The sequence below is a fragment of the Capricornis sumatraensis genome, chromosome 20 (genome assembly GCF_032405125.1).
Source record: "Capricornis sumatraensis isolate serow.1 chromosome 20, serow.2, whole genome shotgun sequence".
NCBI lineage: Eukaryota > Metazoa > Chordata > Mammalia > Artiodactyla > Bovidae > Capricornis > Capricornis sumatraensis.
In genome coordinates, this window is record NC_091088.1 from 41,749,095 (window position 1) to 41,775,725 (window position 26,631).

The 26,631-nt window shown below is 39.2% G+C and overlaps 1 protein-coding gene across 1 annotated transcript in view; it reads left to right on the top strand.

Annotated features, from left to right (window-relative positions):
* TANGO6 (transport and golgi organization 6 homolog) overlaps positions 1-26,631 on the top strand; it is a 179,779-nt gene continuing 153,148 nt past the window's right edge. The window contains exons 1-6 of the mRNA XM_068993035.1: positions 1-97; positions 13,190-13,833; positions 15,995-16,111; positions 18,286-18,427; positions 20,308-20,444; positions 22,803-22,965. Of these exons, the coding sequence (XP_068849136.1) occupies positions 1-97; positions 13,190-13,833; positions 15,995-16,111; positions 18,286-18,427; positions 20,308-20,444; positions 22,803-22,965 (1,300 nt within the window). The remainder of the gene's footprint in view (positions 98-13,189; positions 13,834-15,994; positions 16,112-18,285; positions 18,428-20,307; positions 20,445-22,802; positions 22,966-26,631) is intronic.

Here is a 26,631-nt window from a genome sequence, read left to right on the forward strand (position 1 = left end):
ATGGCGGCGGTCAGTCAGGCTGCTGGTAGCAGGGTTCTGGAAAAGTGTGGTCTGGAGCAGATTTTGGAGGCGTTGAAGCTGCTGCTGAGCCCGGGAGGTGAGAGGACGGAATTCGGCGCCGGGCTGCACCTGGGGCCTTTGGGCAGGGTCTGTCCAGTGTCATTTTACCCTTGAGGAAACCGAGGTTCAAGGAGGGATGGGAACCGTTGAATATTGATACTAGCCGAAGTATCTCGAGCGGTTACCTTGGGCCAGGCACTGTGTTAAGCACCGTGGGTACGTGTTCTCATCCGTCCTTACTGCAGCTCTGTGAGGACTGCAACCACAGCCTCAGAGAGTCTCCCAGAGCTGCCTCAAAGAGGTCCGAGCTTCTTGAGAGCGCAGGGTCTCATGTGGACACTGGACATTTGTACAGAGTGCCAAGGAGTCCAGAGAAAGGAAGCAGTGACGTTTGAGCTGCGTTTTGGGGAGAGGATTTAGAGATTTACAGTCACTTTTAATCTTTCCCAGTTTAGAATCAGAAGGGACCTTGGGAGTGGTGTAGCCTGGCACTCAAAGGATCCTTTTACTCCTGAGGATATCCCTGGCTCATCAAAGAGAATAAATAATCTGATCAAGATCAGATGGTCAGGTTAGAGGCAGAACACGAACTTCTTGTCAGACCAAAGCAGATTATTCAGTGTGGAGCCTCTGATGTTATCTGGAGCTTTGGGGAAGAAACATATGAAATAGGGCCCTACTTTAAATTAGAGTGTACAATTTGGAGGAAGGGGTTTGTAGGGTGAGGAAGGTAGGGTACGGGAAGGTTATGTTCCCAGTCTCACATTTTGAGATTCCCCCACCTCCACCCTAAACTTAGAAAAGTCGGGAAACAGTAAGTGTATCATACTAGGGGCAAGTGAAAGCTAGTAGGGGGAATTCCCTGCCAGTCCAGTGATTAGGACTCCCTGGTTTCACTGTGGAGGGCCCGAGTCAATCCCTGGTGGGGGAACTAAGATCCACCAGCTGAGAAGTGTGAGCAAAAAGGAAAAAAAGTAATTGAGTGCCTGCTAAGTGTCAGCCCCTATAGTGTGCTATTTGTGTATGGATCTTTTTATCCTCACAACAATTCCATGATATAGGTATTACTTGTATTCCATTTTACAGATGAAGGAACCAAGGCTCAGATACATTGGAAATTGCCCAATGCCAGTCTCCTAAGTGGTAGAGTTAGGATTTGAATTTCAGATGCCTTCAACTGTAGTATGGAACTATATATCCTACTTTGCCACAGTGAAGAATTAAACTGCACAATAGATTTTTAACTTGTTAGTGGAGAGGTAGCTTGTCTAGCAACTGCAACTATCTAGAATATTAGTGAGGACAGGGATTAAATAAATTAAATAGTCTGGAAGTAGTCATCTGTCACAAAGCACACACACTTCGTTTTTGGAAGACCCTCTCTAACTCTCAGAGTATGTGGTGGAGTTTCTACATGTATTCATTTAGCTTAAGAGAAATCAAGCATTATTATTTGAAAAAGAATAATTTGGTAAAATGATATTATTTTCACAGAAAGACTGGGTTATGTGGTGTGAATAGGTTATGTTGTGTGAATCTTTCTGCTGTTTTTTTTTTTTTTATCATATCAGCTGCTGAAGGAATTACAAAAATACCTGTGTGTAGTAAGTATTCATATGTTCCTGATGGACAGAGGGTGTTGAGACAAGATGAAAGTATTTGCTAAAAGTACCTCCAGCTAGTTCAGCTTCTTTTGGTCTTTCAATTGACTGCTTTTGAGGTAATATTTACTGAGAGTCAACTGTATGTAGTATTCTGTCCCCAGTGATTGTTGGAGATAGAGATATTATTTAACAACTTGTGCTCTCAAGTATCTTGTTTGGGGAGATCGTACTCCAAATATAGTGTACTCAGTCGCTCAGTTGTGTCCAATTCTTTGAGACCCTTTGGACTGTAGCCTGCCAGGCTCCTCTGTCAGTGGTATTTCCAAGGCAAGAACAGTGGAGTGGGTTGCCATTTCCTCCTCTAGGAGATCTTCCCAACCCAGGGATCACTGTGTCTCCTGCACTGCAGGAGACAGTTTTTTTTTTTTTTTTTTTTTACTGCTGAGCCCATGAGGAAGCCCCACTCCGCATACAGGCCAATATATTCAACATAGAAGATAATGTTAATACTAGTGGTGAATGGAGGGTACAGGTAGCAGTTGGTTGGTTAGTTAGGAGCTATCTGAGGAAGGAGCTGTGGAAGGATACAGGAGGAAGGAGAATTCAGTCTAGATGGTAATTGAATAGACAGAAAGGAAGGAAGATACCGAGTCTTTCCCTTTTGAGCTATTAAAAGGTCTACAGGATTAAGTATTTTCTCTTCACCTGCCTTCCATTTCTGTTCTCAGTTGTGGGGCAAGTAAGAGTAATAGCTCCACTTCCCTTATTAGGAAGTGTGTTAAGCAGAATTGGAAAGGGGTTGTCAGTTTTAGTGAAGTATTGCTTGAGGTCATCTCAGCAGTTGTTCAGTTGCTAAGTTGTGTCTGACTCTTTGTGATGCCGTGAACTGCAGCATGCCAGGCTTCTCTGTCCTTCACTACCTCCCGGAATTTGCTCAAACTCATGTCCATTGAGTTGGTAATGCCATCCAACTGTCTCATCCTCTGTTCCCCACTTCTCGCCCTTGGTCTTTCCCAGCATTTTAGCAATAGTTTTCCTAAAAAAAATAATGATAACTTGCCAGACTAAATATATGTTCATTGAACTCAGTCATTAAAATTGAATTATGTGGTGGTTGGGGGTCTTTGGCCACCTCATGAGAAGAGTTGACTCATTGGAAAAGACTCTGATGCTGGGAGGGATTGGGGGCAGGAGGAGAAGGGTCCAACAGAGGATGAGATGGCTGGATGGCATCACCGACTTGATGGACATGAGTTTGAGTGAACTCTGGGAGTTGGTGATGGACAGGGAGGCCTGGTGTGCTGCAATTCACGGGGTCGCAAAGAGTCGGACGCGACTGAACTGAACTGAACTGAACTGGGGGGCTGTAATTTTGGTAATTTGTATATGATGAAGCTGTATCACATATATATATATTTGGCTGCACCAGGTCTTGGTTGTGTCATGCAGAATCTTTGATCTTTCTTGTGGCATGTGGGATCTAATTCCCTGACCAGGGCTCAAACCTGGGCCCCCTGCATTGGGAGTGCAGCATCTTAGCCACTGGACCACCAGTAAAGTCCTTTACTTTACAGTTTGGATAAAAGTACCACACAAATTATGAAGTCTGCTTTTAAATGTCACAAGCATGGACTTTTAAATTGGTGGTGGGAAGAATAAATAACTTTGTTTATGAGGGGAGCATTTCCCAAAGCATGATGGGGATGGTTGTAGGCAGTATGTAGAGAAACATTTTGAGGCTGAAAAGCTTCAAATAGTGATCAAGAGCTTGGATTCTCGAACTGGGTTGCCAGAGTTGAATATGCTCTCTGGCAAATGCCTTAACCTTAGTCTTCTTATCTGGAAATAAGGATATTAATATAATACTCTACATCTCACAGAGGAGAAGGCAATGGCAACCCACTCCAGTATTCTTGCCTGGAGAATCCCCATGGACAGCAGAGCCTGGCAAGCTACAGTCCATGGGGTCGCAAAGAGTCGGACACGACTGAGCAACTAACACGCACACACACACACACACCTCACAGAGTTGGTGCAAGGATTGAATTAAATACATATCCCTTAAGATAGTATATTAACTATTACTAATTTAAGTTTAAAAAGATTAACTTGAAGAAATAAATGAATAAAGCAAATAACAATACAGCTGGTGCTCAAAATAAATGGTCAAAAAGTTACAGAAGCACTATATGACTCTAGTTTGAAAAACTTTGTTTTAAGCTACAGATCTCAAACTTTTTGGTTTCAGTACTCCTACACTCTTAAAAAATGTTGAGGACTTAAAAGAGCTTTTATGTGGGTTATGTATATCAATATTTACTGTGTTACAAATTAAGAGTTTAAGAGAACTCTTAAATTTATTTAAATACAACAGTAACAAACCTGTTACATGTTAACATAAAAAAATATATTTTTCTGAAATAACAGTTGGAAGAGTAACATTGTTTTACTTTTGAATGGCATTGTTTTATTACACTTTTGCAAATCTTAACTGTCTGACTTATTAGAAGAGAGCTGGGTTTTCATATTTGCTTCTGTGTTCAATCTGTCATGACAGGTTTTTTTATTGAAACGGATGGATATCTAGACTCAGACATCTATATATTTAAGTGGAAAGGGAGGAAATTTCCATCATCTTTTCAGATAACTGTGTATTCGTCTTTAAAACTCAACAAGAGGTAATTTCTTAAAAGGTTGATTTTAATATAGAATATGAACTCAATGAATTTTCATACTTGGTACACTCAAGAAAGAATGAGAAGATAAAAGGCACTGTCTTAGTATTAATATGAAAATAGTTTTGACCTTGCTGATTTTCTGAGAGAATTCTTGGGGAGGCCCTCAAAACCTGAGACCCTGTACCCCACTTTTGAGAACTGCTGCTCTCAGAATGCCGTTTATTTTCAAGTAGCTTTTATTTCTATCACCAGAAGAGGGCAGAGACCACTTTATAAGGGGCTCTTAAGAAAAAAGGGCTAGTAGCTTTTGTTAATCACTTTCTTTGTGTCCCATGTTTAAGTTCCAAGATCTTATAAAGTCACAGGAAGTTACTTAGAGATTGTTTATTGATCTTAATCATTAGTGGCAACAAGCTATGAAAGCACTCATTTCCTGTTTAGGTGTATATTATTTAAAGACAACAGATACTCATGCCAGTGAGTCAGAACACTTGCCCTGAACAGTCTTAGAGAAGTCCTGAAAAATCTTACTTTTCTGATTCTCACTATTTTAGTGATCTCACTAAATTGAATAACATTTTTAAATGTTATTGTTCCTTTTTCTTTTCATAGAAGTAGTTAATATTACTTATAGTAAAGCTTTAAAAAAATTAGAGAAGCTAAAAGAAGAAAATTAAAATAACTTTAATCCCACACTCCAGCGATTACATTTTGGAGATATATATATGTATAATTTGTTTACAAAAATGATCTCATATACTACATACTGTTTTCTAACCTTAAAATATATTTTTAGTACAGAAACAACACATATTCACTCTGAAAAAAACTTTAATGAAGCAAAAAAGAAAAATCACCCAAAGTCCTACCATCCAGAGATCATCACTGTTAACACTTTGAAGTATAGCTTTTGAGATCTTTTTCTATGTGTGTACTGAGGCACACACACATAAGTTTTCATAGTTAGGTTCATCCTGTTCTTTTATCCATCAGTTTTCAGAAAAATAACGTTAGTGTCTTAGTCTCCAAATTTAGCCAACGGAGTGATATTTTTTGGTTTTATTATGTAATCATGTTTTTGTATATATATATTTCAGTTTACTGTAGTGATTATTCTTGATACTCTTAATTGTTCCATCTGTGGCCTGTGGGAGTCATTCAAGTTAGCTGTTGGACTCTTTGATGTGACCTAGTAGTCATGATTGCTTCTTTGCTTAAAGACATAAGATATTCATCTTATACATTTCTTGCTCAATGCTTGAAAGCAATTCTTTTTAAGAATAAGTGATATTTAGGGACCATAAGATGGACACTAGTAATATTTATTGCCACTGAAATGTCATTGCTTCCAGACTTTTTCAATGATTAGAGCCAGGAAATATGTGGATTTTCAGAAAACAAAAAAAAGCAAATTGAAAGTTCCTACTGATATTCCCAGTTAAAATGAAATGTTACAGAGTTTAAATTTTTCCTAACATTTCATTAAGAAAAATTTTAAGCTTATAGAAAAGTTGAAGGAATTTTACCATGAAAACTCGTAACCATGACCTAGACTCTTTAACATGTGTTTGTCCACCTAGCCATTCTTCTTTACTGTATTTTATGTTTTCATCTTTGTATTTCTTTTCTCTTACCTGTAAATATTGATTCCTAATAAAATTAATACAGTTATTTACTTACTTTATATATATATGCATGCAAATATATAGTCACATATTCATATATACTCACACGTGCATATAATTTTTTACAATAACAAGTCCAACATTACTATCATCAACAAACCTACTGTTTCTAAGGGATTTTGTTTGTTTTTGCCCTCAGGATGTACAAAGTTCTATATTTCAAGTCATTTGAAATAATTATGTGTGGTTATGCTGCTAATTTGGTTTAGAGAAAGAGCTGGAACATTTTTTCTGTAAAAAGCAAGCAGTAAATATTTTGGGCTTTGTGATCCATACTGTCTCTGTTACAGCTATTCACATCTGCCATCATAGCTCGAAAGCAGCCACATGTAATACGTAAATAAATGAGCATGACTGTGTTGCAGTAAAACTTTATTTGTGGAAATAGGTGAAGGGCCGGATTTGACCTGTAGCTTGTATTTTGGCAACCTTGGACATAAAGTATAGAATTTTTAGGTTCATTTGTTTTTTATCTTTAGTAATATTTTGAATTTTATTTTTGATTTTTCTTTTTTAAAACTATGAAAAACGTGTGTGTGCTCAGTCGTGTCTAGTTCTTTGTGACCCCATGGGCTGTAGCCCACCAGGTTTCTCTGTACCTGGAATTTTCCGGGCGAGAGTACTGGAGTGGGTTACTATTTCCTTCTCCAGGGGATCTTCCCGACCCAGGGATTGAACGTATGTCTCCTGCATCTCCTGCATTGGCAGGCAGATTCTTTACTAGTAGCACCACCTTTGAAGCTCGTGAGAAACATTCAGTGCTTTAAGAGGAAAACTCTAAAACTGGATACATTTATCCTTGTCTACTCCCACTGATTATTTTCTGTTTCTCTATAGACAGTTCATTATAGTGAATTTTTAATCTGTGTACCTTCCCATTCTAACACAAAAGTTAGCATACTATATACATTCTTCTATACCTTTTAAAATTCGGTATGCCTTAGAGATAGCTGCATAGTGGTACGTGGAAATCTTCCTCTTTCCCTTTTACTGCTGTATAGTATTCCATTATGTGAATATGCCACTGTTTATTCATCAGTTCTCTATGAATGGATATTTGGGTTGTTTTAAGCTATTTGTTAATATAAAAAAATACTTTTACCAGACTCCGTGGGTTTGGGGTCCTTAGTGAACACACCAAGTACTTTCTTAAAGTAGAAGCATTTATTACAGGTGACAAGTAAGGAGTCAGGGAGATAGTGTTACCAAGTTCAAGCTATTACTGTTCACTGCTCTACCAGAACAGGACAGTAAATTGGGGGGCAGGTATTGGGGCAAGAAATAACAACTTTACCTGGAAAGCCAGCAGACTGAGAAGATGGTGGTACCAGGAAACCATCTTAACCTAGTTAGAATTCAGGCTTCTTTTTTACTAAAAGGGGATAGGGTTTGGCTTGTTGCAGAATTGGCGCAGTTGTTGATCTAGCCATGATGTTCCTATAAACCTCCAATGGAGAGAAATGTTATTTTTTCTGCAACTTTTTATCTCTGTATAAGTGGAAAAGAGTTACACCTTTAAAGGTCAAACCTAGGAGGTAGAGAAAAGGCTATGGTGTGTATTTCAGGTCCTAGGGCACAAAGATTAGAGCTAGAGGAAGAGACCCAATATGGAGTCAGATTTGTTCTGTGTTAAATAGGCCTCAAAGCACTATCTCCCTTAACCACTGGACCAGGGTAGTGTTAAGCCTGGGAGGCATGCATGTTCATGAAAGGGCAGGCATGATTATCTGTAAGCATTATAAAGAGGCAGCGGTTACTCTAGGTGGCCCACAACTGAAAGCAGACAGGTGCTTGAGTGTTTGGTTGTACTCCAGTGTCTTGTTGGATGTTTTGTAACCTTTTGGAGACACCTGGTGCAATTTAAGGGGTGCTTCTGCAAGACAAAGCACACTTTGATTCAGCCCCATCCCTTCCCTACTGCTGCATATCTAACAGTATGGCAGTGAGAAGCTTTGTGTGTATGTCACTTTGCATTTTTGCCTGTGTGTCTATCTATAGGATAGACTCTTAGAAGAGGGATTGCTGGGCCAATGGTTAAATGCCTATATAATTTTGTTAGATATTGCCAAATTTCTCTTCTTAGGGAATGTACCATTTTAGTCTCTTACCAGCCATGTATGAAAGTGTGTGTTTCCCCAAAGCACACAATGTGTTATAAAAACATTTGGATTTTAGCCACTTGATAGACGGGAAGTGATATTTCAGTATAGTTTTAATTTACTTTTCTCTTAGGAGCAAGGTTGATCATATGTTCATGTTTAAGAGCAATTTGCATTTCTTTTTCTGTAAACTGTTCATATCTTTTCCCCATGTAGTATTTCATGCTCTGTTCACTTGAGAATATTTTTAGTGAACATGTCATTGAATAATGTTCACCATAGTATAATGGCTTCAAATAATCCATCCATCATTCATTCATTTATTCAATAAATAACTACTTATTTTGAACAGCTACTGTGTCAGACAGGCCTTGTTCCAGGCAAGGAGAACACAGCAGTGAACAAAACAGCAATATCCTTGTCCTCAAGGAATTTTTGTTCTCGTTGGTGGAGAGACGATAATAAGCAAAACAAATGTTACATATAAAATACAGTATGTTAGATACAGGTAGACTATAATTTACTCAACATGTATTTCTAATTTTACACTATTATAAATAATGTATTGTTGAACACCCTTTTAGTTATCATCAGTTGCATCTTTCTTAGAAGATATATTAACTTTAGTTTTGAAATCTATTGTTGTTCGATTTCATTTATGTTTTCAGCATTTTATTATAACCCACCTTTTTGCATGATATTTTTAGTAGTCATCTTAGAATTACAATATACATCGTAATTTTTCACAGTCTGCTTAGAATTTATCTTGTACCACTTCATAGGACACATAAAAACCTTGTAACTGTGAGGGTTCTTTCATAGCCTTCCACCCCTTTTGGCTTTTATACTATAGTTTTCATGTTTATTGTATCTATATAAGAAATAAACCCCATAATACAGTTTTATAGATTTTACTTTAGACAGTTATATATATTTAAACAAACAAAGAGGAGACAAATGAATCTTTTATATTTAGCCACATATTTACCATTTCTGATGCTTTTCCTTCCTCCTGAAGATCCAGGTTTCCATCTAGTACTGTTTCCTTCAGCTTGAAGAACTTCCTCTAGCATTTGTTTGTGTTCCAGATCTGCTGGCAGTCAGTTATCTTAGTTTTTCTTCCTTTTCCTTTCATTTTTGAAGGTTACTTTTTATTGGATATAGCATTGAGACTTGATAGGTGGGGTTTTTTTCCTCCTGTCATCACATCAGGTGGTGGTGGTTGTTTTTTGTTTGTTTTTTACCCTGTTACCACTTCAATGTTTTCCATTATCTTTTAAGTCATTGCTTGTGAGTTCACAGTCATTCATAGCATTCGTCTCCTATGCTGACTGCTTTTTTCTGACTACTTTCAAGATTTTCTCTTTGTCTAATTTTTAATTTATTTATTTTTAATTGGAGGATGATTGCTTTACAGTATTGTGTTGATTTCTGCCCTCTATCAGTGTGATCGTTATCTGATTTCAGTGATTGACTATAATATGCCTAGATGTGATTTTCTTTCTACTTATCCTGATTGGGCATCACTGAGCTTACTGAATCTGTAAATTTGTTTCTTCACTAAATTTTGGAAAATTTTGATCATTATTTCTTCACATCCTTTTGTGCTTCATTTTCTCTCCTTTTATTCTAGTTACTCTCTGTTTTATTACAAATACATCATTTGATGGTGTTCACAGATACTACGGCTCTGTTTCTATAAAATATTTTTTTCTTTGTTGTTCAGATTGGATAATTTCTAGGGGTATGTATATCTTTAAGTTCACTTTTTTTGGGGGGGTCATCTCAAAGCTGTTAAGTCCATCCATTGAGTTTTTTTAAAAATTCAGATATTTTGTTTTTAAATTCTAGTATTTTCATTTGGGTTTTTAAAAAATGCTTGCTACTTTTTTGCTGAGAGTCTGTATTTTGTTCATTCATAATGAGTATTTTCCATCACGTGCTTGAACACAGTTATAAGAGTTGCTTGAGAATCTTTGTCTGCTCAGTCTGACACCTGGGTCATCTCAGATCAGTCTATACTTGATTGTCTTTCTCTTGAGGTGGATCACATTTTCATGTTTCTTCATCTGGTCTAGGACTTTTGGATTGTATCATTGACATCATGAAGGATATTCTGTTGAAACTCTAGATTCTGTTACAGTCCTCTGGAGAAGATTGATCTTCTTTGGTTTTGTTTTGTTTTAAAGTAGGCATTTTTTTGTGTGTGTGATGCCGTATGACATGTGGGATTGTAGTTCCCTGACTCGGGATCAAACTTGGGCCTACGGCAGTGAAAGTGCTGAGTCCTAACCACTGGATCACCAGGGAGTTCCCTAAAGTAGGCAGTTCATTTGGCTGATTCATACTCTAAGCTCTCTCTTCTGCAATGGGCAGCAGCTCTTTTCAATTCTCTCCATTTTAGCCGAGGTATGTAAAGTGCTTCCCATAGATGCTTAGTGCAAAGATTAGCCACAGATTTAAGCAGTTTGTATTAGGTGGTTGGATGGCATTACTAACTTGATGGACATGAGTTTGAGCAAGCTCCGGCAGTTGGTGATGGATAGGGAAGCCTGGCGTGCTGCAGTCCATGGGGTTGCAAAGAGTCGTGGGACACGACTAAGTGACTGAACTGAACTGACTGAATGCAGAACTGGGAGCTCTTCCTCTCTGGTTCTATACTTTCTGAAATTTCTTATTTTCCACCTGCTGTAGTTACCCTGAATTCTGTGCTTTGGTTCTCAAGTCAGTAAGATGAAATTCTTCTCGTGTTTTTGGTATGCAAAGACCTAATGCTAGACTGAAAAGCAGGAAGCTTCTTCAGTGCTGTTTTTTTCCTCCTGGGTGCCTTCTCTAGTTTTTGTTCCCTTTCATCACCTTCAGGCATCTTCAGATATTTGCTTTTTACTCTTTGTTCAGAGTTGATAGTTATCTGTGAGAGGCTTGGTCTTATAGGAGTTCTGAGGAGATCGTTATTATCACTCTTCATTCATTCTTTTACTCAGTCAACTACAGATACTTGTTTATGTCAGCTGTGCAAAGCACCCACCAAACAAGATAGATGTAGTACCCACTGTCATTAAGTTTAAATTCTAATAGAGAAGAAAGAAAGTAAATACCAATAAAATAATTACTGATTATGATAAGTACTATAGAGGAAAGAAATTGGGTGTTATCACAGAGTTAAGAGTGTGGGGGATGGCTTTTAGAGTGGTCAAGGAAGGCCACCTCTGAGGAGATAATATTTAGATTGAGATTCCGGATATCTGTGTCTCAGCATTTCCGCTTTTAGGTGTATATATGTCAGGAATGTGTGTGCGTGCTTCTACCAAGAAAAATCTATTTTATTATTTATTTATTTATTTTTAATTTTTGACCATACCACGTGGCATGTGGGAATCTTAGGTTGTTCCCTGGCTAGGGATTGAACCCGTGCTCCAATATTGGAAACCACTAGACTGCCAGGGAATTCTCAAGAGAAATCTGTTTTAAATATTAAGAGGATCTGATGTGTGAAAAGTAAATTTTTGGGAGAGTGAAAGTAGGGAAGCCAGGCAAGAGGGTTCTGATGTACTTCAGTTTAAAGGTGTCAGTGGCTTCGACAAAGGTTGTAGTCGTGAGATGGATAAAAATGAATAAATTTGAGAATGATTTAGTAAGCAGAACAGGAAAGACTTGGTGATGGGTTGGATAAAAGAAAAAGGTGGAGATGTTACCAGTTGGTAACCAGGTTAGATTGTACTTAGGAGGGTATGGTACCTGTGAGAGTCAGTAATTTGTTAAATTTGAAAAGCCTAAGAAATATCCAAGTGGAGATTTCATTCAGCAGTTGGAAATATGTCTCTGAAACTTAGAGTCATGGGCTCTAAGTAGTCGTGGGCCAGACATGTAAGTTTGGAAGCTGTTAGCTTATAGCTCCGGAGAAGGCGATGGCACCCCACTACAGTACTCTTGTCTGGAAAATCCCATGGGTTGAGGAGCCTGGTGGGCGTGGGGTCGCTAAGAGTCGGACACGATTGAGTGACTTCACTTTCACTTTTCACTTTCATGCACTGGAGAAGGAAATGGCAACCCACTCCAGTGTTCTTGCCTGGAGGATCCCAGGGACGAGGGAGCCTGGTGGGCTGCCGTTGATGGGGTCGCACAGGGTCGGACACGACTGAAGCGACTTAGCAGCAGCAGCAGCAGCTTTTAGCTCATTTTTAAAGACCTAAGCCTGAATAAGACTGTCAAGGAAGATAATCCAGAGTTCAGGACAAGCCTTGGAGCACTTTGATATCTAGTAGAGGAAAAGAGACAGTAGAGGAGACGTTTCGAGATGGCCATTGAGGTAGGAGGAAAAAAACCAGGACAGGGTGCTTGCTGCCCCAGAACCTAAGAGAGGAGCGTTTCAAGGAGGGAGTCAGCAAGGATGTCCTTCACCAGCAGAGGGCAGTAAAGACCACTTGGGGAGAGTTCAGGAAAAATAGAGACTAGATACTAGGGAGTGTGTGTGATTGAATTAATTTCTTTGCATCCCATGTCCATATTCTGTGATCTGCCTCACTGGTTGTAATTTTATGGTGGAAAGGACTTTGTTTTCTTCAGTGCCTTATCCCTGGGATCTAGAACAGCTTGAATAAGCCTTCTGTGGTAAATGTTTACCTTTTTAGATTTCTGTTCTCGCTATAATTTCAGCCCAGTAAGTTGATTAAGATCTGGCCTCTTGGTTCTGGGGCAGCAAGCACCCTGTCCCCTCAGAACGTGTGGGGAATGGAAACAAACTCCATGAAGTATTAGGTTGGCCAAAAAGTTCTCTCAGGTCTTTCCATAGGATGCTATCAAAAACCCAAATGAATTTTTTGGCTAACCCAATATAATGTGTTATGTACATAATTCTAACTACATGCAAAGTGCTGTGGTAAGGCAGAAAATGTGGTCTTGAATTCTGCCTTGGCTGGGGAGGCCCAGTTGGGGGCCCTCTTTCTAGAAGTGATGACATCTGAGTCAGGCTTCAGAAGATGAACTGGAGTGGGCAAGGCATTCCTCATGGAGGGAAGCACAATTTGTTTTCCATGTATGTAATTTGATTGATTTTTCTTCAGAAGGATCAGGCTCAAATTCACTGCAGATCACGAAACATGATATCCTGTTGGCTACTTTAAAATCTAACCTGTCTGCTTTGGAGGACAAGTTTCTGAAAGATCCTCACTGGAAGATACTGAAACTCCTACGGGATGAAATTGCTCATGAGGCAGAATGGCCGCAAGACTCTGTGGATGTCACCTGGCGTTTTACCTCCCAGACCTTACTGCTGCTGCTGTGCTTGAAGGAAACCATGCTCCGCCTGGCAGCTGATTTCAATCCAGGTAAACCCAACCCGAAGACTCCAGAAACTGCTCCTGCCCTGAGCCCGGATACACTTAGCGTCTCCCAGCAAAAGACTGTCCAGTCGGTTTTGCAGTTTGTAGTGACCTTGGGTGTCTGCCCCTATCTCGCGCCCGGCGTTGGAGTCCCTCTGAGATTCAGGACTGAGTTTGGGGCCGTCGTTCAGGACGTGGTATGTCTCAGTACTGCTCCCAGCGCAACCCGGAGGCTGTACACAAGCTGCAGGGCCCTCCTCAGTGTTGCTCAGCACACGTCTCTGGGGAGCCTGGTTTTCTGCCGCCATTTGGGGGATATCGCAGCAGGTCTGTGCCAGCTGGGGTTCTGCCCAAGCAAGAGATCATCGCTGAGTCCTGAGGAAGAGGTAAGCATCCATGGGGAGAGAAAGAGAGTGTGTGAGAATCTGTGTGTCCTTGTATGTGGTTGCTATAAGAGATCGTCTCAGTTCTTTGGAAAAGTGCTGATGGAAAGACCTAGAATTTTTATTAAATGCCTAAGTATCTCTGGTGGATAGACAAATCTTTTTAGGGGGTTGGATCTTCCATTTATTAAATACAAATCCTTTCACTCCTGGAGAGTCCATTTCACCTGTTCCCTTCTTTCCATTTTTTGAAACAGCTGTTGCAAGCTATTTCTTTGAATCTCTGTTTCTTTCCAACTTTGTAAAATGTGTTTATTAATGCCTGCCTTGAGAAAAAAAATAATACCCACCTTGGAAGGTGGCTGTGAGGAATAAGGATGATGTGTGTAAGTTACCTGGCCCAATACCCAGCAGTGCTCACCAAAAAGTTACTACTACTAATATTAATATTAAACTGTTTACGTCTCCTTCATTAAGTTCTTGGGAAGATTAAGTGAGATGAAGTATGCAAGCACTGGGTTCCCTCCACAATCCAGTCAGTGTCGGTTGTTAGGTGTTGAGGGTACAGGCAAGTGTTTTGTTGACAGTCAGTAAGGATTTGAGCGTCTGGACGATAAAGTGATGTGAAGGATACAGAAGCATTAGATGTGGCCCTTTTCTCCAACAGCTCACACAGTCACTGGGGAGACAAGACTCACAAGTGCACCATAACAGGGACCACTGCTTCCCCATGAGAGCACTGCCAGCCTTAGCACAGGAACCTTAACAGAAGACGCTGTTAAGGTATAAATGTCACCAGGGTCACATGCAGTGTAACTCCTTCGCTCCTGCATCCAGATTTTATCATGTCCACTCAGCTCATCTTTCTGTCAGCCTTTCTGTGTCACCTTCCAGCTTGTTCCTTTTCTGTTTGTTCTCCCTGTGCTCACAAAAGAAAAAACAGAAAACATTTAAAAGCCATCGTCACCTGAGTAGTCACATGAAATTATGGTCTCCTCCAGTGCCCTTATGTTTTGCGGAGCGGAGCTCTGTGCTCTTTACAACAGGGTGTGTGTCTTGACAGCTCCATCAGTGCCTGCTGCCTGCACTTCCTTGAGATGAGGGGTCTGGAGCAGGTCTTATGACTGTTGTTTGAGCTAAGCAGTACCCAGAGGTCTCAGGCAGAAGAGAGAAAAGAAAAGGGAAACACAGAAAGGACCAAGTGATGGGGTGGAAGGAGAAGGGGAGACATGGTGGGTGGACCGTATGAAGCTGGACAAGTTCCGCAACAGCTCCTGCTCTGATCAGCATCTGCATCACAATTTACTAAATCATATCGAGCAGGATTCTGAGCCTTGACTGTGAAGCTCCCAAAGGGGGTCAGTCTGTTGTGGCTTGGAGCAGGGACCCAATTAAACAGCACCCTCTTTGCTGCCCAGATTCTGAATGAATGAAAGGACAGTTAACAGAGTAAGAGATGACAAATCAGAATGTCACCTTTATTAATCATCAAGGCAGAGCTGGAAGGTCTATAGAGAGAGACCCATGGGTCTCCTAACAGTGCATTCCACAACGAGATGCACTTCTCACCCAGTTTTAAAGGGTGCTAGAAAACTGCAGCTCCTTCTGCCCCAATGCAGAGGACATGCCCCTGAAAAATCTGTGGCACAGAAGAGCAGAACAGACTGTGCACTCATGCCCAAGGGACTGAAGAGGAGTGAGCTGTGTGTGCCAGAACTCAGCAATCAGATGAGTGGATGCAGTCTCCTGCCCAGAAGTGGGTGAGGGAATGGAGAGGGGGCCAGGAGTGTGTCCTTGTTATAGCTTCCTCTGAATGGAAGGAAACTAAGAGGCAAAAGAATTAAAAAGGGTAACCAGCAAGGACCTACTGTATAGCACATGGAACTCTTCTCAATGTTATGTGGCAACCTGAGTGGGAGGGGAGTTTGAGAGAGAACGGATGCGTGTATATAAATGGCTGAGTCCCTTTGCTGTCCACCTGACATTATCACTGCGTTGTTAATTGACTATACCCCAATACAAAATAAAAAGTTAAAAAAAAAGAGGCAAAAGAAGTTGGCCTCCTGCTCCCCTCACAAGCATCTTTGTTCACTGTTGCAGAGCATTATCTTCTCTTGCTTGCCTGGTTTGTATCTCACAGAAGCCAAGGACGTGTTTCTTTTAGGTGTTAACTGAAGAAGAAAGAGCCCTATCGAGGAAGGCCCTAAGAGACATCTTGGATCAAGTGTATCAGCCATTAGCAGTCCGAGAATTACTTATCCTCCAGGGAGGACCGCCCCAGGTATGTACACCTGGGGGATTCTTGTGGGTGAAACTTTAATGATAGAGTGTAGCGTATTGTCTTCTTCCTTGGTAGCTCAGCAGTAAAGAATTTGCCTGGGATGCAGGAGACCCAAGTTTGATCCCTGGGTGGGGAATATCCCCTGAAGAAGGAAATGGCAACCCACCCCAGTATTCTTGCCTGGGAAATGCCATGGACAGAGGAGCCTGGCTGGCCACAGTCTGTGGGGTTGCAAAGAGTTGGACACGACTGAGTGACTAAGCAACTGTCTTCTCCTGGAAATTAGTCTAAATGAATCCTGTTTCATCTTTTAGATTGTTAAATGGTATTTGCCAAACTAAATTACACCGACCTCTGGGATAATTTTAAGGAATTTTTCTTTTAATGAAAAATGGACACTTTTCCCAATAATATTGTGATAATTTTTTAGGGCTTATGACAAAAATATATTTTATTCATTCTCAAACTGGGTCTTTTTTTAAAAAACTAAAATTTGGCTGTTTTTTGACAGTATTCTTCTGGCAAAAGTAGAATGGAGTATTCTTATTCTTTGAATGGAGTATTTGAAGTCAAGGAATTAAAACTAGAGTAAAAACGTAATAGTATATATTCTGCTCAGCATAATGAAGTTTCTTTTTTCCTTAAGTAATTATTTATCTGAAATTATTCAATTTGGTGATGTAGCTGGAATTATCTATTTCCTTTTAGTACCTAAATTTTAGTTACGAGTTTAGATGAGTAAAGCATGAAGGTCCAAAGGATGGGACTTCCCTGGTGGTCTAGGGATTAAAACCCTGTGCTCTGAATGCAGAGGGTCTGGATTCAAGCCCTGGGCAGGGAACTAGATCCCACATGCTGCAGCTAAGGCCTGGTTCAGCCAAATAAATAAATTTGTATTTTTTTAAAAAAAGCATGAAGGGTCAAAACAGTTAACTGTAGGACCAGCTGAAGCTGACCAAAAAGACATCTCCTTGCTGAAGTCATTTTCATCTCATCCCTCGAATATTACTAGAGCCTCATATTGGGACCCTGTTGCTCATGCCCTGCTTCTCTGAGTGAGTCCACAGTTTGCCAGATGAAATAAAATACATTATAAGGACATGGTGGAAAGCAGAGGCCCAGGAGTTAGGCACACTGGAATTCAACCCCAGTGTGCCGTTGTTTGAATTAGTAAGCCTTTCCATCCCTCACTTTCCTTACCCATAAAATGGGGATGACAACAGCACTTTCCTGATGAAGTCCCTTTTGAGATTGTGTGTGGGGTACTTAACACAGTGCATGGCACATCAACCCCTGCAGATTTCTTTAATTATTAATGATTGGAAAAGAGAGAACAGGCTAGTGTGGGGTTAAATGTTTCCTTCACTGAGTTTTATGCTCACACATAAAACACAGTTAAACACAATGAATGACCACACTCTAATTTGCACTCCAGCCCAAAATAAGGGACAGCAAGACTGTTTTGTTGATGGTGGTGCCGCAGAACTCTCAAAAAGGAGTCCTTGAGGAAATCTAACTCTTCCTAAAGCTGCTATGTCAAAAGGAATCAGAGTAGCTACGACCTCAGAGGCCAGGAGTGCCCTCTCACCGCTGGGGACTCTCCTCTTAGTGGTGAGTCTTCTTAGGAAGCTGCATTTGATTGGAAGGACTGCATTCAGATTGGTTACATGGATCTTGTGTCCCCCAAGTCTATATTTTATTCACAAACACATTTGTATATTTCTGGGTTTGAAATTTCACTTGATATTTTTTGAAGAAGTTTCATTGTATTTTTACTTCCTTAAAATTAAAAGTAAGGCTGAAGAAGATTTTATAAATGTTTACAAAGATTTTTTTTTTTCTTTATAAAGATTTTTTTTTTTTTTTTGCCATGATGGCTTTGCAGGATCTAAGTTCTCCAACCTGGGATTGAACCCAGGCCATGGCAGCGAAAATCAAAGGAATCCTCGTTGAGGGAATCCTAACAACTGGGCCACCAGGGAACTCTTCCCCTCCCCTTTTTTTTAAAAGAAAAAATTTTGCCCTTTTGAAGTCTGTATAGCGTACTGTTAATTATCAGTCTGACTCAGTATATTTGTATATTTTTAATTTCTGTAAATCCTATCTGAAAAACAACAAAAAAAATCCTATCCATTACGCTGACATTCATTCACACATTTCCCTTCGTTTTTCAGTCCTGCTCAGAAGGGAAGATGCAAGTGAGGTGTCGGGCCCCAGCATGGCTCCGGCGTCTGTGTGGGCAGCTCCTCTCTGAAAGGTTGATGAGACCCAGCGGTGTTCAGGCAGTAGTCCGGGGCATTTTGGAAGGAGCAGGTGGTAAGAAATAGACGTTTGTTACTTCGGCACCCACTTTTCTTTATTGGTCTCTAGCGTTTGAATGTAAAACCTGGTGGAGACTAGACTTTGTTTGTGCCTTTGTGGGGCGTGAAAAGTTAAACTTCAGTGAACTCCTTTTCCCAAAAAAACTCATTTTTTTTGCTATTTTCCCCCCAAATAGTTGTGATACACTGCTCATGTTGCATAATATTGTCAACTGTTTCAAATAAGTTATAATGTCAGAGGAAAACATTGTACAGAAAATTTAAGTAAACGCTATAGAAACCAAGAAATTCTCTGTGAAAGGTCCAGAGGTCCTAAGAGTACTTCACCTCAGGACTTAAAATACAAAAGCATTCTCCTCAAGCTTGAGATACCCAAGAGATAAAAGCTTTGGAATGAAATTTTAGATTCGTTTCCAGTTATACTCTCTTAGTCCTCATTAAGAGAAGAAATGTTAATTATCATACTAAGTATGGTAGTAGTTTTTAATTTATATTTTTTGACTTTTAAACAAAATTATATATGCACATAGTTTAAAGAATCAATAGGTCTATAATGCTTTTAGAGAAAAATAGCAGTCCTTAGCAGCTTTCTACTCCATTTCCCATCCCCAGAAGCAACCACTTGGAACATTTTGAGCAGGTGTCTTCTGATATTTTTTCTAACCATAATCCTTATATTAAAAAATATTTCACTGGAATGGATGTACTTGGTAATTTTTGAATGGATAGCGGGCATTTTAATTTAACACTGCTAGATGCTCTATTTTGTTGTGTTCCTTTGTTGAACTTTGTGCTAGGATGCAGTTCATTTTCTTGGTATCAGTTTGAGTCCTTCAGTTCTTTTTTTTTTTTTTTTTGAGTCCTTCAGTTCTGGCTCTTAAACCTTGTTACTGTGGGTGGATAACAGCCTTTAACTTAAGGTAATTTGGCACCAATACTAAGGTGATTGATACCTTTCTGGGATTTTACTTGATTCTGTATGTATTAAAAGGCTTTCCATGGTCACTAGCAGGAACACTAATTATTCCAAGCCCTTCATGAACTCTGGGGATTGTGCTCCCTCCTCCTTTCTGGTGTTTCTTGCCTTGGGTTTCTCTCTCTCTGTCGCTCTCCCTCTCTCTCAACACACACATACACCACACTCTGCAGAAGACTTGAGAGAGGATTCCTCTGCTGGCCTCTGGACTTCCCTCTCTGCTGTTTCACCCTGAAAGCTCTAGCTGTGTTGACGTCCCTGAAGTCTGAACTGTGTTTCTTCTTTAATTCAGCAGTGTAGCAGGCTTCACTGGATTCTCCTTTACCTGTGGTGTGGCCTCAAAACTCTCTAGGGACCTGCCTTGGCAGTCCAGTGGTTAAGACTCCATGCTCCCAGTGCAGGGGCCCTGGTTCACCCTGAGTTGCAACATGTCTCGTAGTATGGACCAAAAAAAAAAAAAATCCTCTCTCAAGGTAGTAGGCTAGGGTGTTCATGGGGCTCGCCTTGTTTGCTTCCCTTCTCTTAGGGACCAGTGTCTTGGGCTGCTTTTGTCTGATACCTGTTACTCCCTAACTCTAGTTTAAGGCAGTTTGAATGACATGATGCATATAAAGAGACAGAATAATAGAAATATTAATCATTTAAAACATGTCAGTAATAAGCACAAAGAAGAAACTAGCGTTCAGATAATATGCATACTCTAATTACAATGGTTAAGTGCTGTTTTTTCCTCTGAACTTGCCGGAGACCAACATCAAAATGAAAGTACAAGGAGGTAGTTTAGCTTACAGAAGAAATTAGTGACTTTCAATAGGGAAAAAAATAGTTTCTCCTCTAATTTAAGGACCTTATGTGGTGAGGTGCTATGAATTTTTAACATCTGTATCCATCGCTGACAGCTGGGGCGGCTGGAGGGAGTGATGCTGAGGCCACAGCTGCGGACTGGAAGAAGTGTGACTTGATTGCAAAGATTTTAGCCTCTTGTCCTCAGCAGTCTCTTTCACCAGAGGATTATTATAGAGATATCTGCCCCCAGGTAAATCATGTTTCTTTTGTCTGTTTGAGGATTATTTGCTTATTTATAGAAAGAGGACTTTTAATGTTCACCTAATATTGAGTTAGGGGCTTTCCCAGTGGCTCAGCGGTAAAGAATATGCCTGCAGTGCTGGAGATGCGGGTTTGATCCCTGGGTGGGGAAGATGCCCTTGGAGAAGGAAATGGCAACCCAGTCTGGTATTCTTGCCTGGAAAATCCTGTCTGTCCATGGTGTTGCAGAGTCGGATACGACTTAGTGACTAAACAACAACAACAGTATTGAGTTAATATAATGTTTATTATTCAGTGAAGGACTTTCTTAATAACATTAAAAACCTGTGGGAGAGACTGATCTGTTAGGCTTCCCTGATGGCTCAGTTGGTAAAGAATCCACCTGCACTGCAGGAGACCCCGGTTCAATTCCTGGGTTGGGAAGATCCCCTGGAGAAGGGATAGGCTACCCATTCCAGTAATCTTGGGCTTCCCCTCTGGCTCAGCTGGTAAAGAATCTGCCTGCAGTGCGGGAGACCTGGGTTTAATCCCTGGGTTGGGACAGTCCCCTGGAGAAGGGAAAGGCTACCCACTCCAGTATCCTGGCCTAGAGAATTCCATGGACTGTATCAGTGGGGTTGCAAACAGTCAGACACGACTGAATGACTTTCACTTTCATCATTAGTAACTGACTAGCTTGCCCTCAAAACTGGAACATGGAACTATAGTTTTGTCATATTTATTATCTTTTCTGTGTTTTTAATTATTTTTTAAAAAATATGTAGTAAATAAAAAAGGTAAATTAGCATGGTATACAATTTTAAAAAGCACAAAAGAGTAAGCGGAAAAGTAAGTCTCTCTTCTGTCTCTGTATCAATTTCTTATTTATTTTGCAGAGACAATCTGTGAATAATATGTATACAATTATATATGTATGTATTTGTTTTTATATTCTAATTTTTACCCAAATGATAATGTGCTGCCCACACTATTTTTCAGTTTTGCTTTTTTCACTTAACAGTGTACCTTGGAGATCATTTCATGTTAAGCTGTCTCATTCTTTTTCTTGGGTGCATAGTATGTCATCATATTATGTACCATGATTTATTTAACCAGCTTCCTGTTAATGGACATTTAAATTGTTTCCATTGTTTTGCTGTTACAATGCTCCAGTTAATAGGGAAAATTTTTAGAATTGAAATGATTGGCTTAAAAAGTATATGTATTTAAATTTTTGATTGATATTATATATGTATTTGTTTTCCCACACCTTTGCCTACACAGTGTGTTACAAAACTTTTCTTTGTTGATCTGATAGGTGAAAATGTGGAAGGAGTGTTCTTAGTTACCTCTCCACATGCTTTTAGATGTAAGATATGCCTTTTGGAGTACAGTGTAAAGAAAGTCATTCAGCTGTTACACTGGTCTTCAGGTTCTCTTGGGGAAGCATGCATGAGAACAAATATCATGATGTAAAATCTTACACTGGAAGATACTAAGTAGGAAGTATCTTACAGGATAAAGTTATATTTGCAATGATGGGCAAACCTTTTCTAAAACTAGTAGCTATAATGTTGGCACTTAAGGAAATGAGACAATCAAGTCATAGGTTTTAGTCTTACTGAGCCTGTTTTTGGCAGCATCACAGGTCACATACAGTTTTGGGACAGTGGATTCTCCTGTCTACAAAACGTTGGAGTCACTTTTAAGCCAGGAACAGGATGCACTTTTCTGTTGGGTACTTAGACTCAAACATGAGAGATCAGTGGTTTGTTTGTTTGGTTTTTGTCTTTTAATGTTTATTTTTTGAGAATAAAGTAGACCCTTGGTCAGATCTGACAGGCTCTTCAGATTCTGAATATATTTATATGCCTTTACCCCGTAATTGCTATTTATCATAGCAAAATTTGGGGGGAAAGCTGAATATCTGAAAATAATATTTTTTTAGGAATTTATAACAATATGAGGAGGTTTCAGCAATACACAAAATTGAATATTAAGTATGGTCTCAAATGAAAAGAGGAAAGAATTATACAGGGAACATATTGGAAAAAATACACCAAAAGTGTTCATAGTAATTTGGAATTTTTTTTCTTAAAAATTATTCTCCAAATTTTCTACAAATTACACATATTTTATAAATCTGATAAAATTGTTTAATAAAAACGTAGCTCCTTCAGTTCTCATACCCTTTGGTGCTGGGTTGTTAAATTAATTAAAAAAAACAAACAGTTCTGTTGGATCAGTGTTACTGCAGTGAATTTATTTCTTGGTGTAAAGAAATTAATGTGAAATGTGTTCTTTTCTTAGTTGTTGTAGTGCTTCTTACAAAGACTCTGGTATTTACCTTATGGAATTTTTCTTTTAGATTTTGGATTTATTTCACTTTCAAGATAAATCGGCAGCACGACAATTTCAGAGAGTTGCCACCACAACCTTTTTAACTATGTCAAGAGAACAGCCACAACTGGCAGCCAAGTACTTACTTCAGCCCGTGTTAGCTCCTCTTCATCGATGTTTAAATACAGCAGGTAAACAAGGAAGTCTGGTGGTTTGGGGTCCCTCTAAAGGACCTTCTTCTGTGTTTTGGATTTAAATGACTTAAGTCTATGTAGTTAAGTGTCTTTAGTTTTGTTTTTTTCTCCTCAACTTTTTATTTTGAAAAATCCACTTCATGGAAGTTCTAAGAAGAATACATTGTCTCATCCCTGTATACTTCACATAATTAACAATTTGGCATGTTCGCTTTCTCTTTCTCTCTTCCTACACATATACATATTTTTTTTCCTGAAGCATTTGAGAGTTAGTTGCAGACATCCTCAAATATATAGAGTTAATTCAGATTTCTTATTTGTCCGAAGAATTTCCTTTATATCTGTTTTTTAAAAATTACATTGCATTAACTTGTTACATTAATTCTTTAATGTAGAATAGATCCCTAATGGTCTTTCACTCTGAGACTTTTGAAGCCCAGGTTATAGACAGTTCTGCAGTTTGTACTTGTCTAATTGTTTCCTCGTGATTAGATCCAGGTTAAACATTTTGGCAGGAATACTGTATACGATTTTATTTTTCAGTCCATCAGATTATGGACACATGTCATCAGTTTATTCCATTAGTGAAGTTAAATGTGATTATTTGATTAAGGTGGTAGCAACCAGATTTCTCCACTGTAAAAATACCTTCCTCCCTTTTTAATTAATAATGATCTGTGGGATGGTCGACATATGAGACAGTGTGAATATCCTGTCTCCAAACAGTTCTTCATACTGTGGTTTGGTATCCCCTGATAATTTTTGCCAGTAAAATGGTGACGTTCTTTTTTTTTCTTTAAATTGTTTCTATTTTGTTGTATTCTTCTGTAAGGAAGAGCTTTTGTTTTCTCCTTGCCTCATCTCTTTGAAAACAGATTCAGTGGATGACTGAATATTCCTATATTCATTTTGATGCTCAGATTTTCCCAGATTTGGCCAGAGAGTTTAAGTGTATTTGTTTTTTGTTTTTAATTGGAAGATAATTACTTTTCAGTGCCTACAACAACAAAAATCAGTCATAACTGTATATATACCTCTCCTCCCTCTTGAGCCTCCCTCCCTTGTGTTTTAATGTCTTTTAACCACTTCCCTCTGTATATTTTCATGCTTTATTGAGGTTAGTGCTAGGATACAGAGTATCATTTCAGCATTTTTAGTGAGTTTTTTAAAAAAACAGAACCTTTCCATAATAGTCTTTTCTGAGGTTAAAAATAAAGAGAAAAATTGATGTGTGGTTAAGCCCAGTTTAGTTCTGTGTAGACTTTTTATAAAAGTCATTTATAGTATAAATGTTTCTGAATCTGTGTAGAGGGGTTTAAATTCAGTTCAGTTGCTCAGTCGTGTCCGACTCTTTGCCACCCCATGGACTGCAGCACGCCAGGCCTCCCTGTCCATCACTAACTCCTGGTGTTTCCTCAAACTCATGTCCATTGAGTCGGTGATGCCATCCAAACATCTCATCCTCTGTCGTCCCCTTCTCCTCCCACCTTCAGTCTTTCCTAGCATCAGGGTCTTTTCAAATGAGTCAGTTCTTTTGCATCAGATGGCCAAAGTATTGGAGTTTCAGCTCCAGCATCAGTCCTTCCAGTAAATATTCAGTGGGTGAGAATAAAGAAAGCCTAATTCTTGTGCTTGTAAAGCTTCACCAAATTGAGCTTTGGTGAAGTGGAACTTGTGATTATTCAAACACGATAAACATGATATTTGAATAAATAATTAAAATTCCTTTATGTATTTAATAGAAATCTAGTCTGGGATTAGTGTATTCCTCAAAAAATGACTCAAAAAATGAAGTATTATTTCTATTGGCACTCGTCATCAAGGCCTAGGACTTCATTTGTATGTAATTTCATGTGAGACCATACTTCATTCCTAATCTATTTATCTTCTTGTCTGTGACTGACCAGGTATTTCCTTTACTCTGGAGCAGCTGTTCTCAGTGTGTGGTCCCAAGACCAGAAGCATCAGCATCACCTGCGAATTGATAAGAAATACAACTTTTTGGGCTCCGCCTGAGACCTACAAAGTTAGAAACTCTGATGTTGGGCCCAGCACTGTTTTGACTGGCCCACTAGGGAATTCAAGTGTGTGTTCCAGTTTGAGCCCTGGGCTAGAGCACCAGGGCTTCCCAGGTAGTGCAGTGGCAAAGAATCTGCCTGGAGTGCAGGAGACTGGGGTTCAGTCCCTGGGTTGGAAAGATCCCCTGGGGAAGGGAATGGCGACCCACTCCAGTATTCTGGCCTGGAGAATTCCATGGACAGAGGAGCCTGGCAGGCTATAGTCCATGGGGTCGCAAGAGTCAGACAGGACTGAGTGACTAACACTACTGCTAGAGCACTATGCTTGGGAGGCCTAGATTCAGTCCAGTTGTGGGCCAGTTATCTTTGTCCAGGACCTTATTCATTCATTCAAAGAATATTTATTGGGCATCTCTTTACCAGGCATTCTTACACGTTAGGTTGCATCTGTAATGCCAGCTACATGTTTTGCATATAACCTCTGTTGATAACAAAAAGGACTGAGTGAGAATATGACTGTTCTTATACGTAAACCCCATCATTGCCGCTAGAAAAACAATCTAACGTATACGCTTTCTTACTTGGTTTTTCATATTGCAGCATATTTTTTAGGGATATATAGCAAGTATGATGAATTACCATATTTTATCAATTTCAAGATGCACTTTTTTCTCACATTAAAAAAACTTTATTTTGGAAATCTCTTTCACATTGTAGTAACTCTAATATCTAGATGCGTCTCACTATCATTGTTGGCCAGGTAGCAACTGTGGTATTGTGTATGTCTGCAAGTGAGTGTTAAAACTTGTAGAATGGATGTCAGTGACTTTGAAGAAAATTGTGATGACAGTAATAAAACCAAGGGCTCTTGAGGATATCACATCACTGTACTCTGTGGGTCAGAGGTCAATATATTATGGTACAACAAAGATACCAAAAATGTTTCAGAAGAGTTGGACACTAATTAATGTGAAGTTTTAATTCTTTATCCTGTTTATTCCAATTATTTAGCTTTTATCAGGAATGATAGGGACTTTCCCCGGTGGTCCAGTGGCTAGGGCTCCATGCCTCTTTTGTAGGGGGCATCAATCCTGTAGGTTCAGTCCCTGGTCAGGGAACTAAGATCCTACATGCCATGAAGAATAGCAAAGAAAAAAAAGAATGATATATAACAAAACTGTAAAATAAATCTAAGTTCTCTTAATAATTTTTTTAAAAAAGCTCTGTTTTAAAAGTTCAGCTTTTAAATTTTTAAATTAAAAAATTTTACATTTTATAGGGAAATTTTCAAATACATGTACAGAGAATAGTAGAATAAACATCTGTGTAGTAAGTAACCCAGATACAGCTATTGATTCTGCCATTTTCATTTAATTTAATCTCCAACTTCCCATTCATGAATTTAGAATTAGAATTCTAAGTGATAATGTTTCATAGGTTACTTGTAAGTGCTTTTTTTTTTCTTATTGATACATAAAATAACAATGCATGTTTGTAATCAATGAAACATTCTGTGAAATATTGTATTTGAATGGTGCTGTATTGTAACCATGTTGATTTTCTAATTTCAGCTGTTACTTCCCAAACTTTCTAGTAAAGCATTTTTCCTTAGGCTCATTGAGATGCTGAGCATGAATAATTTTGT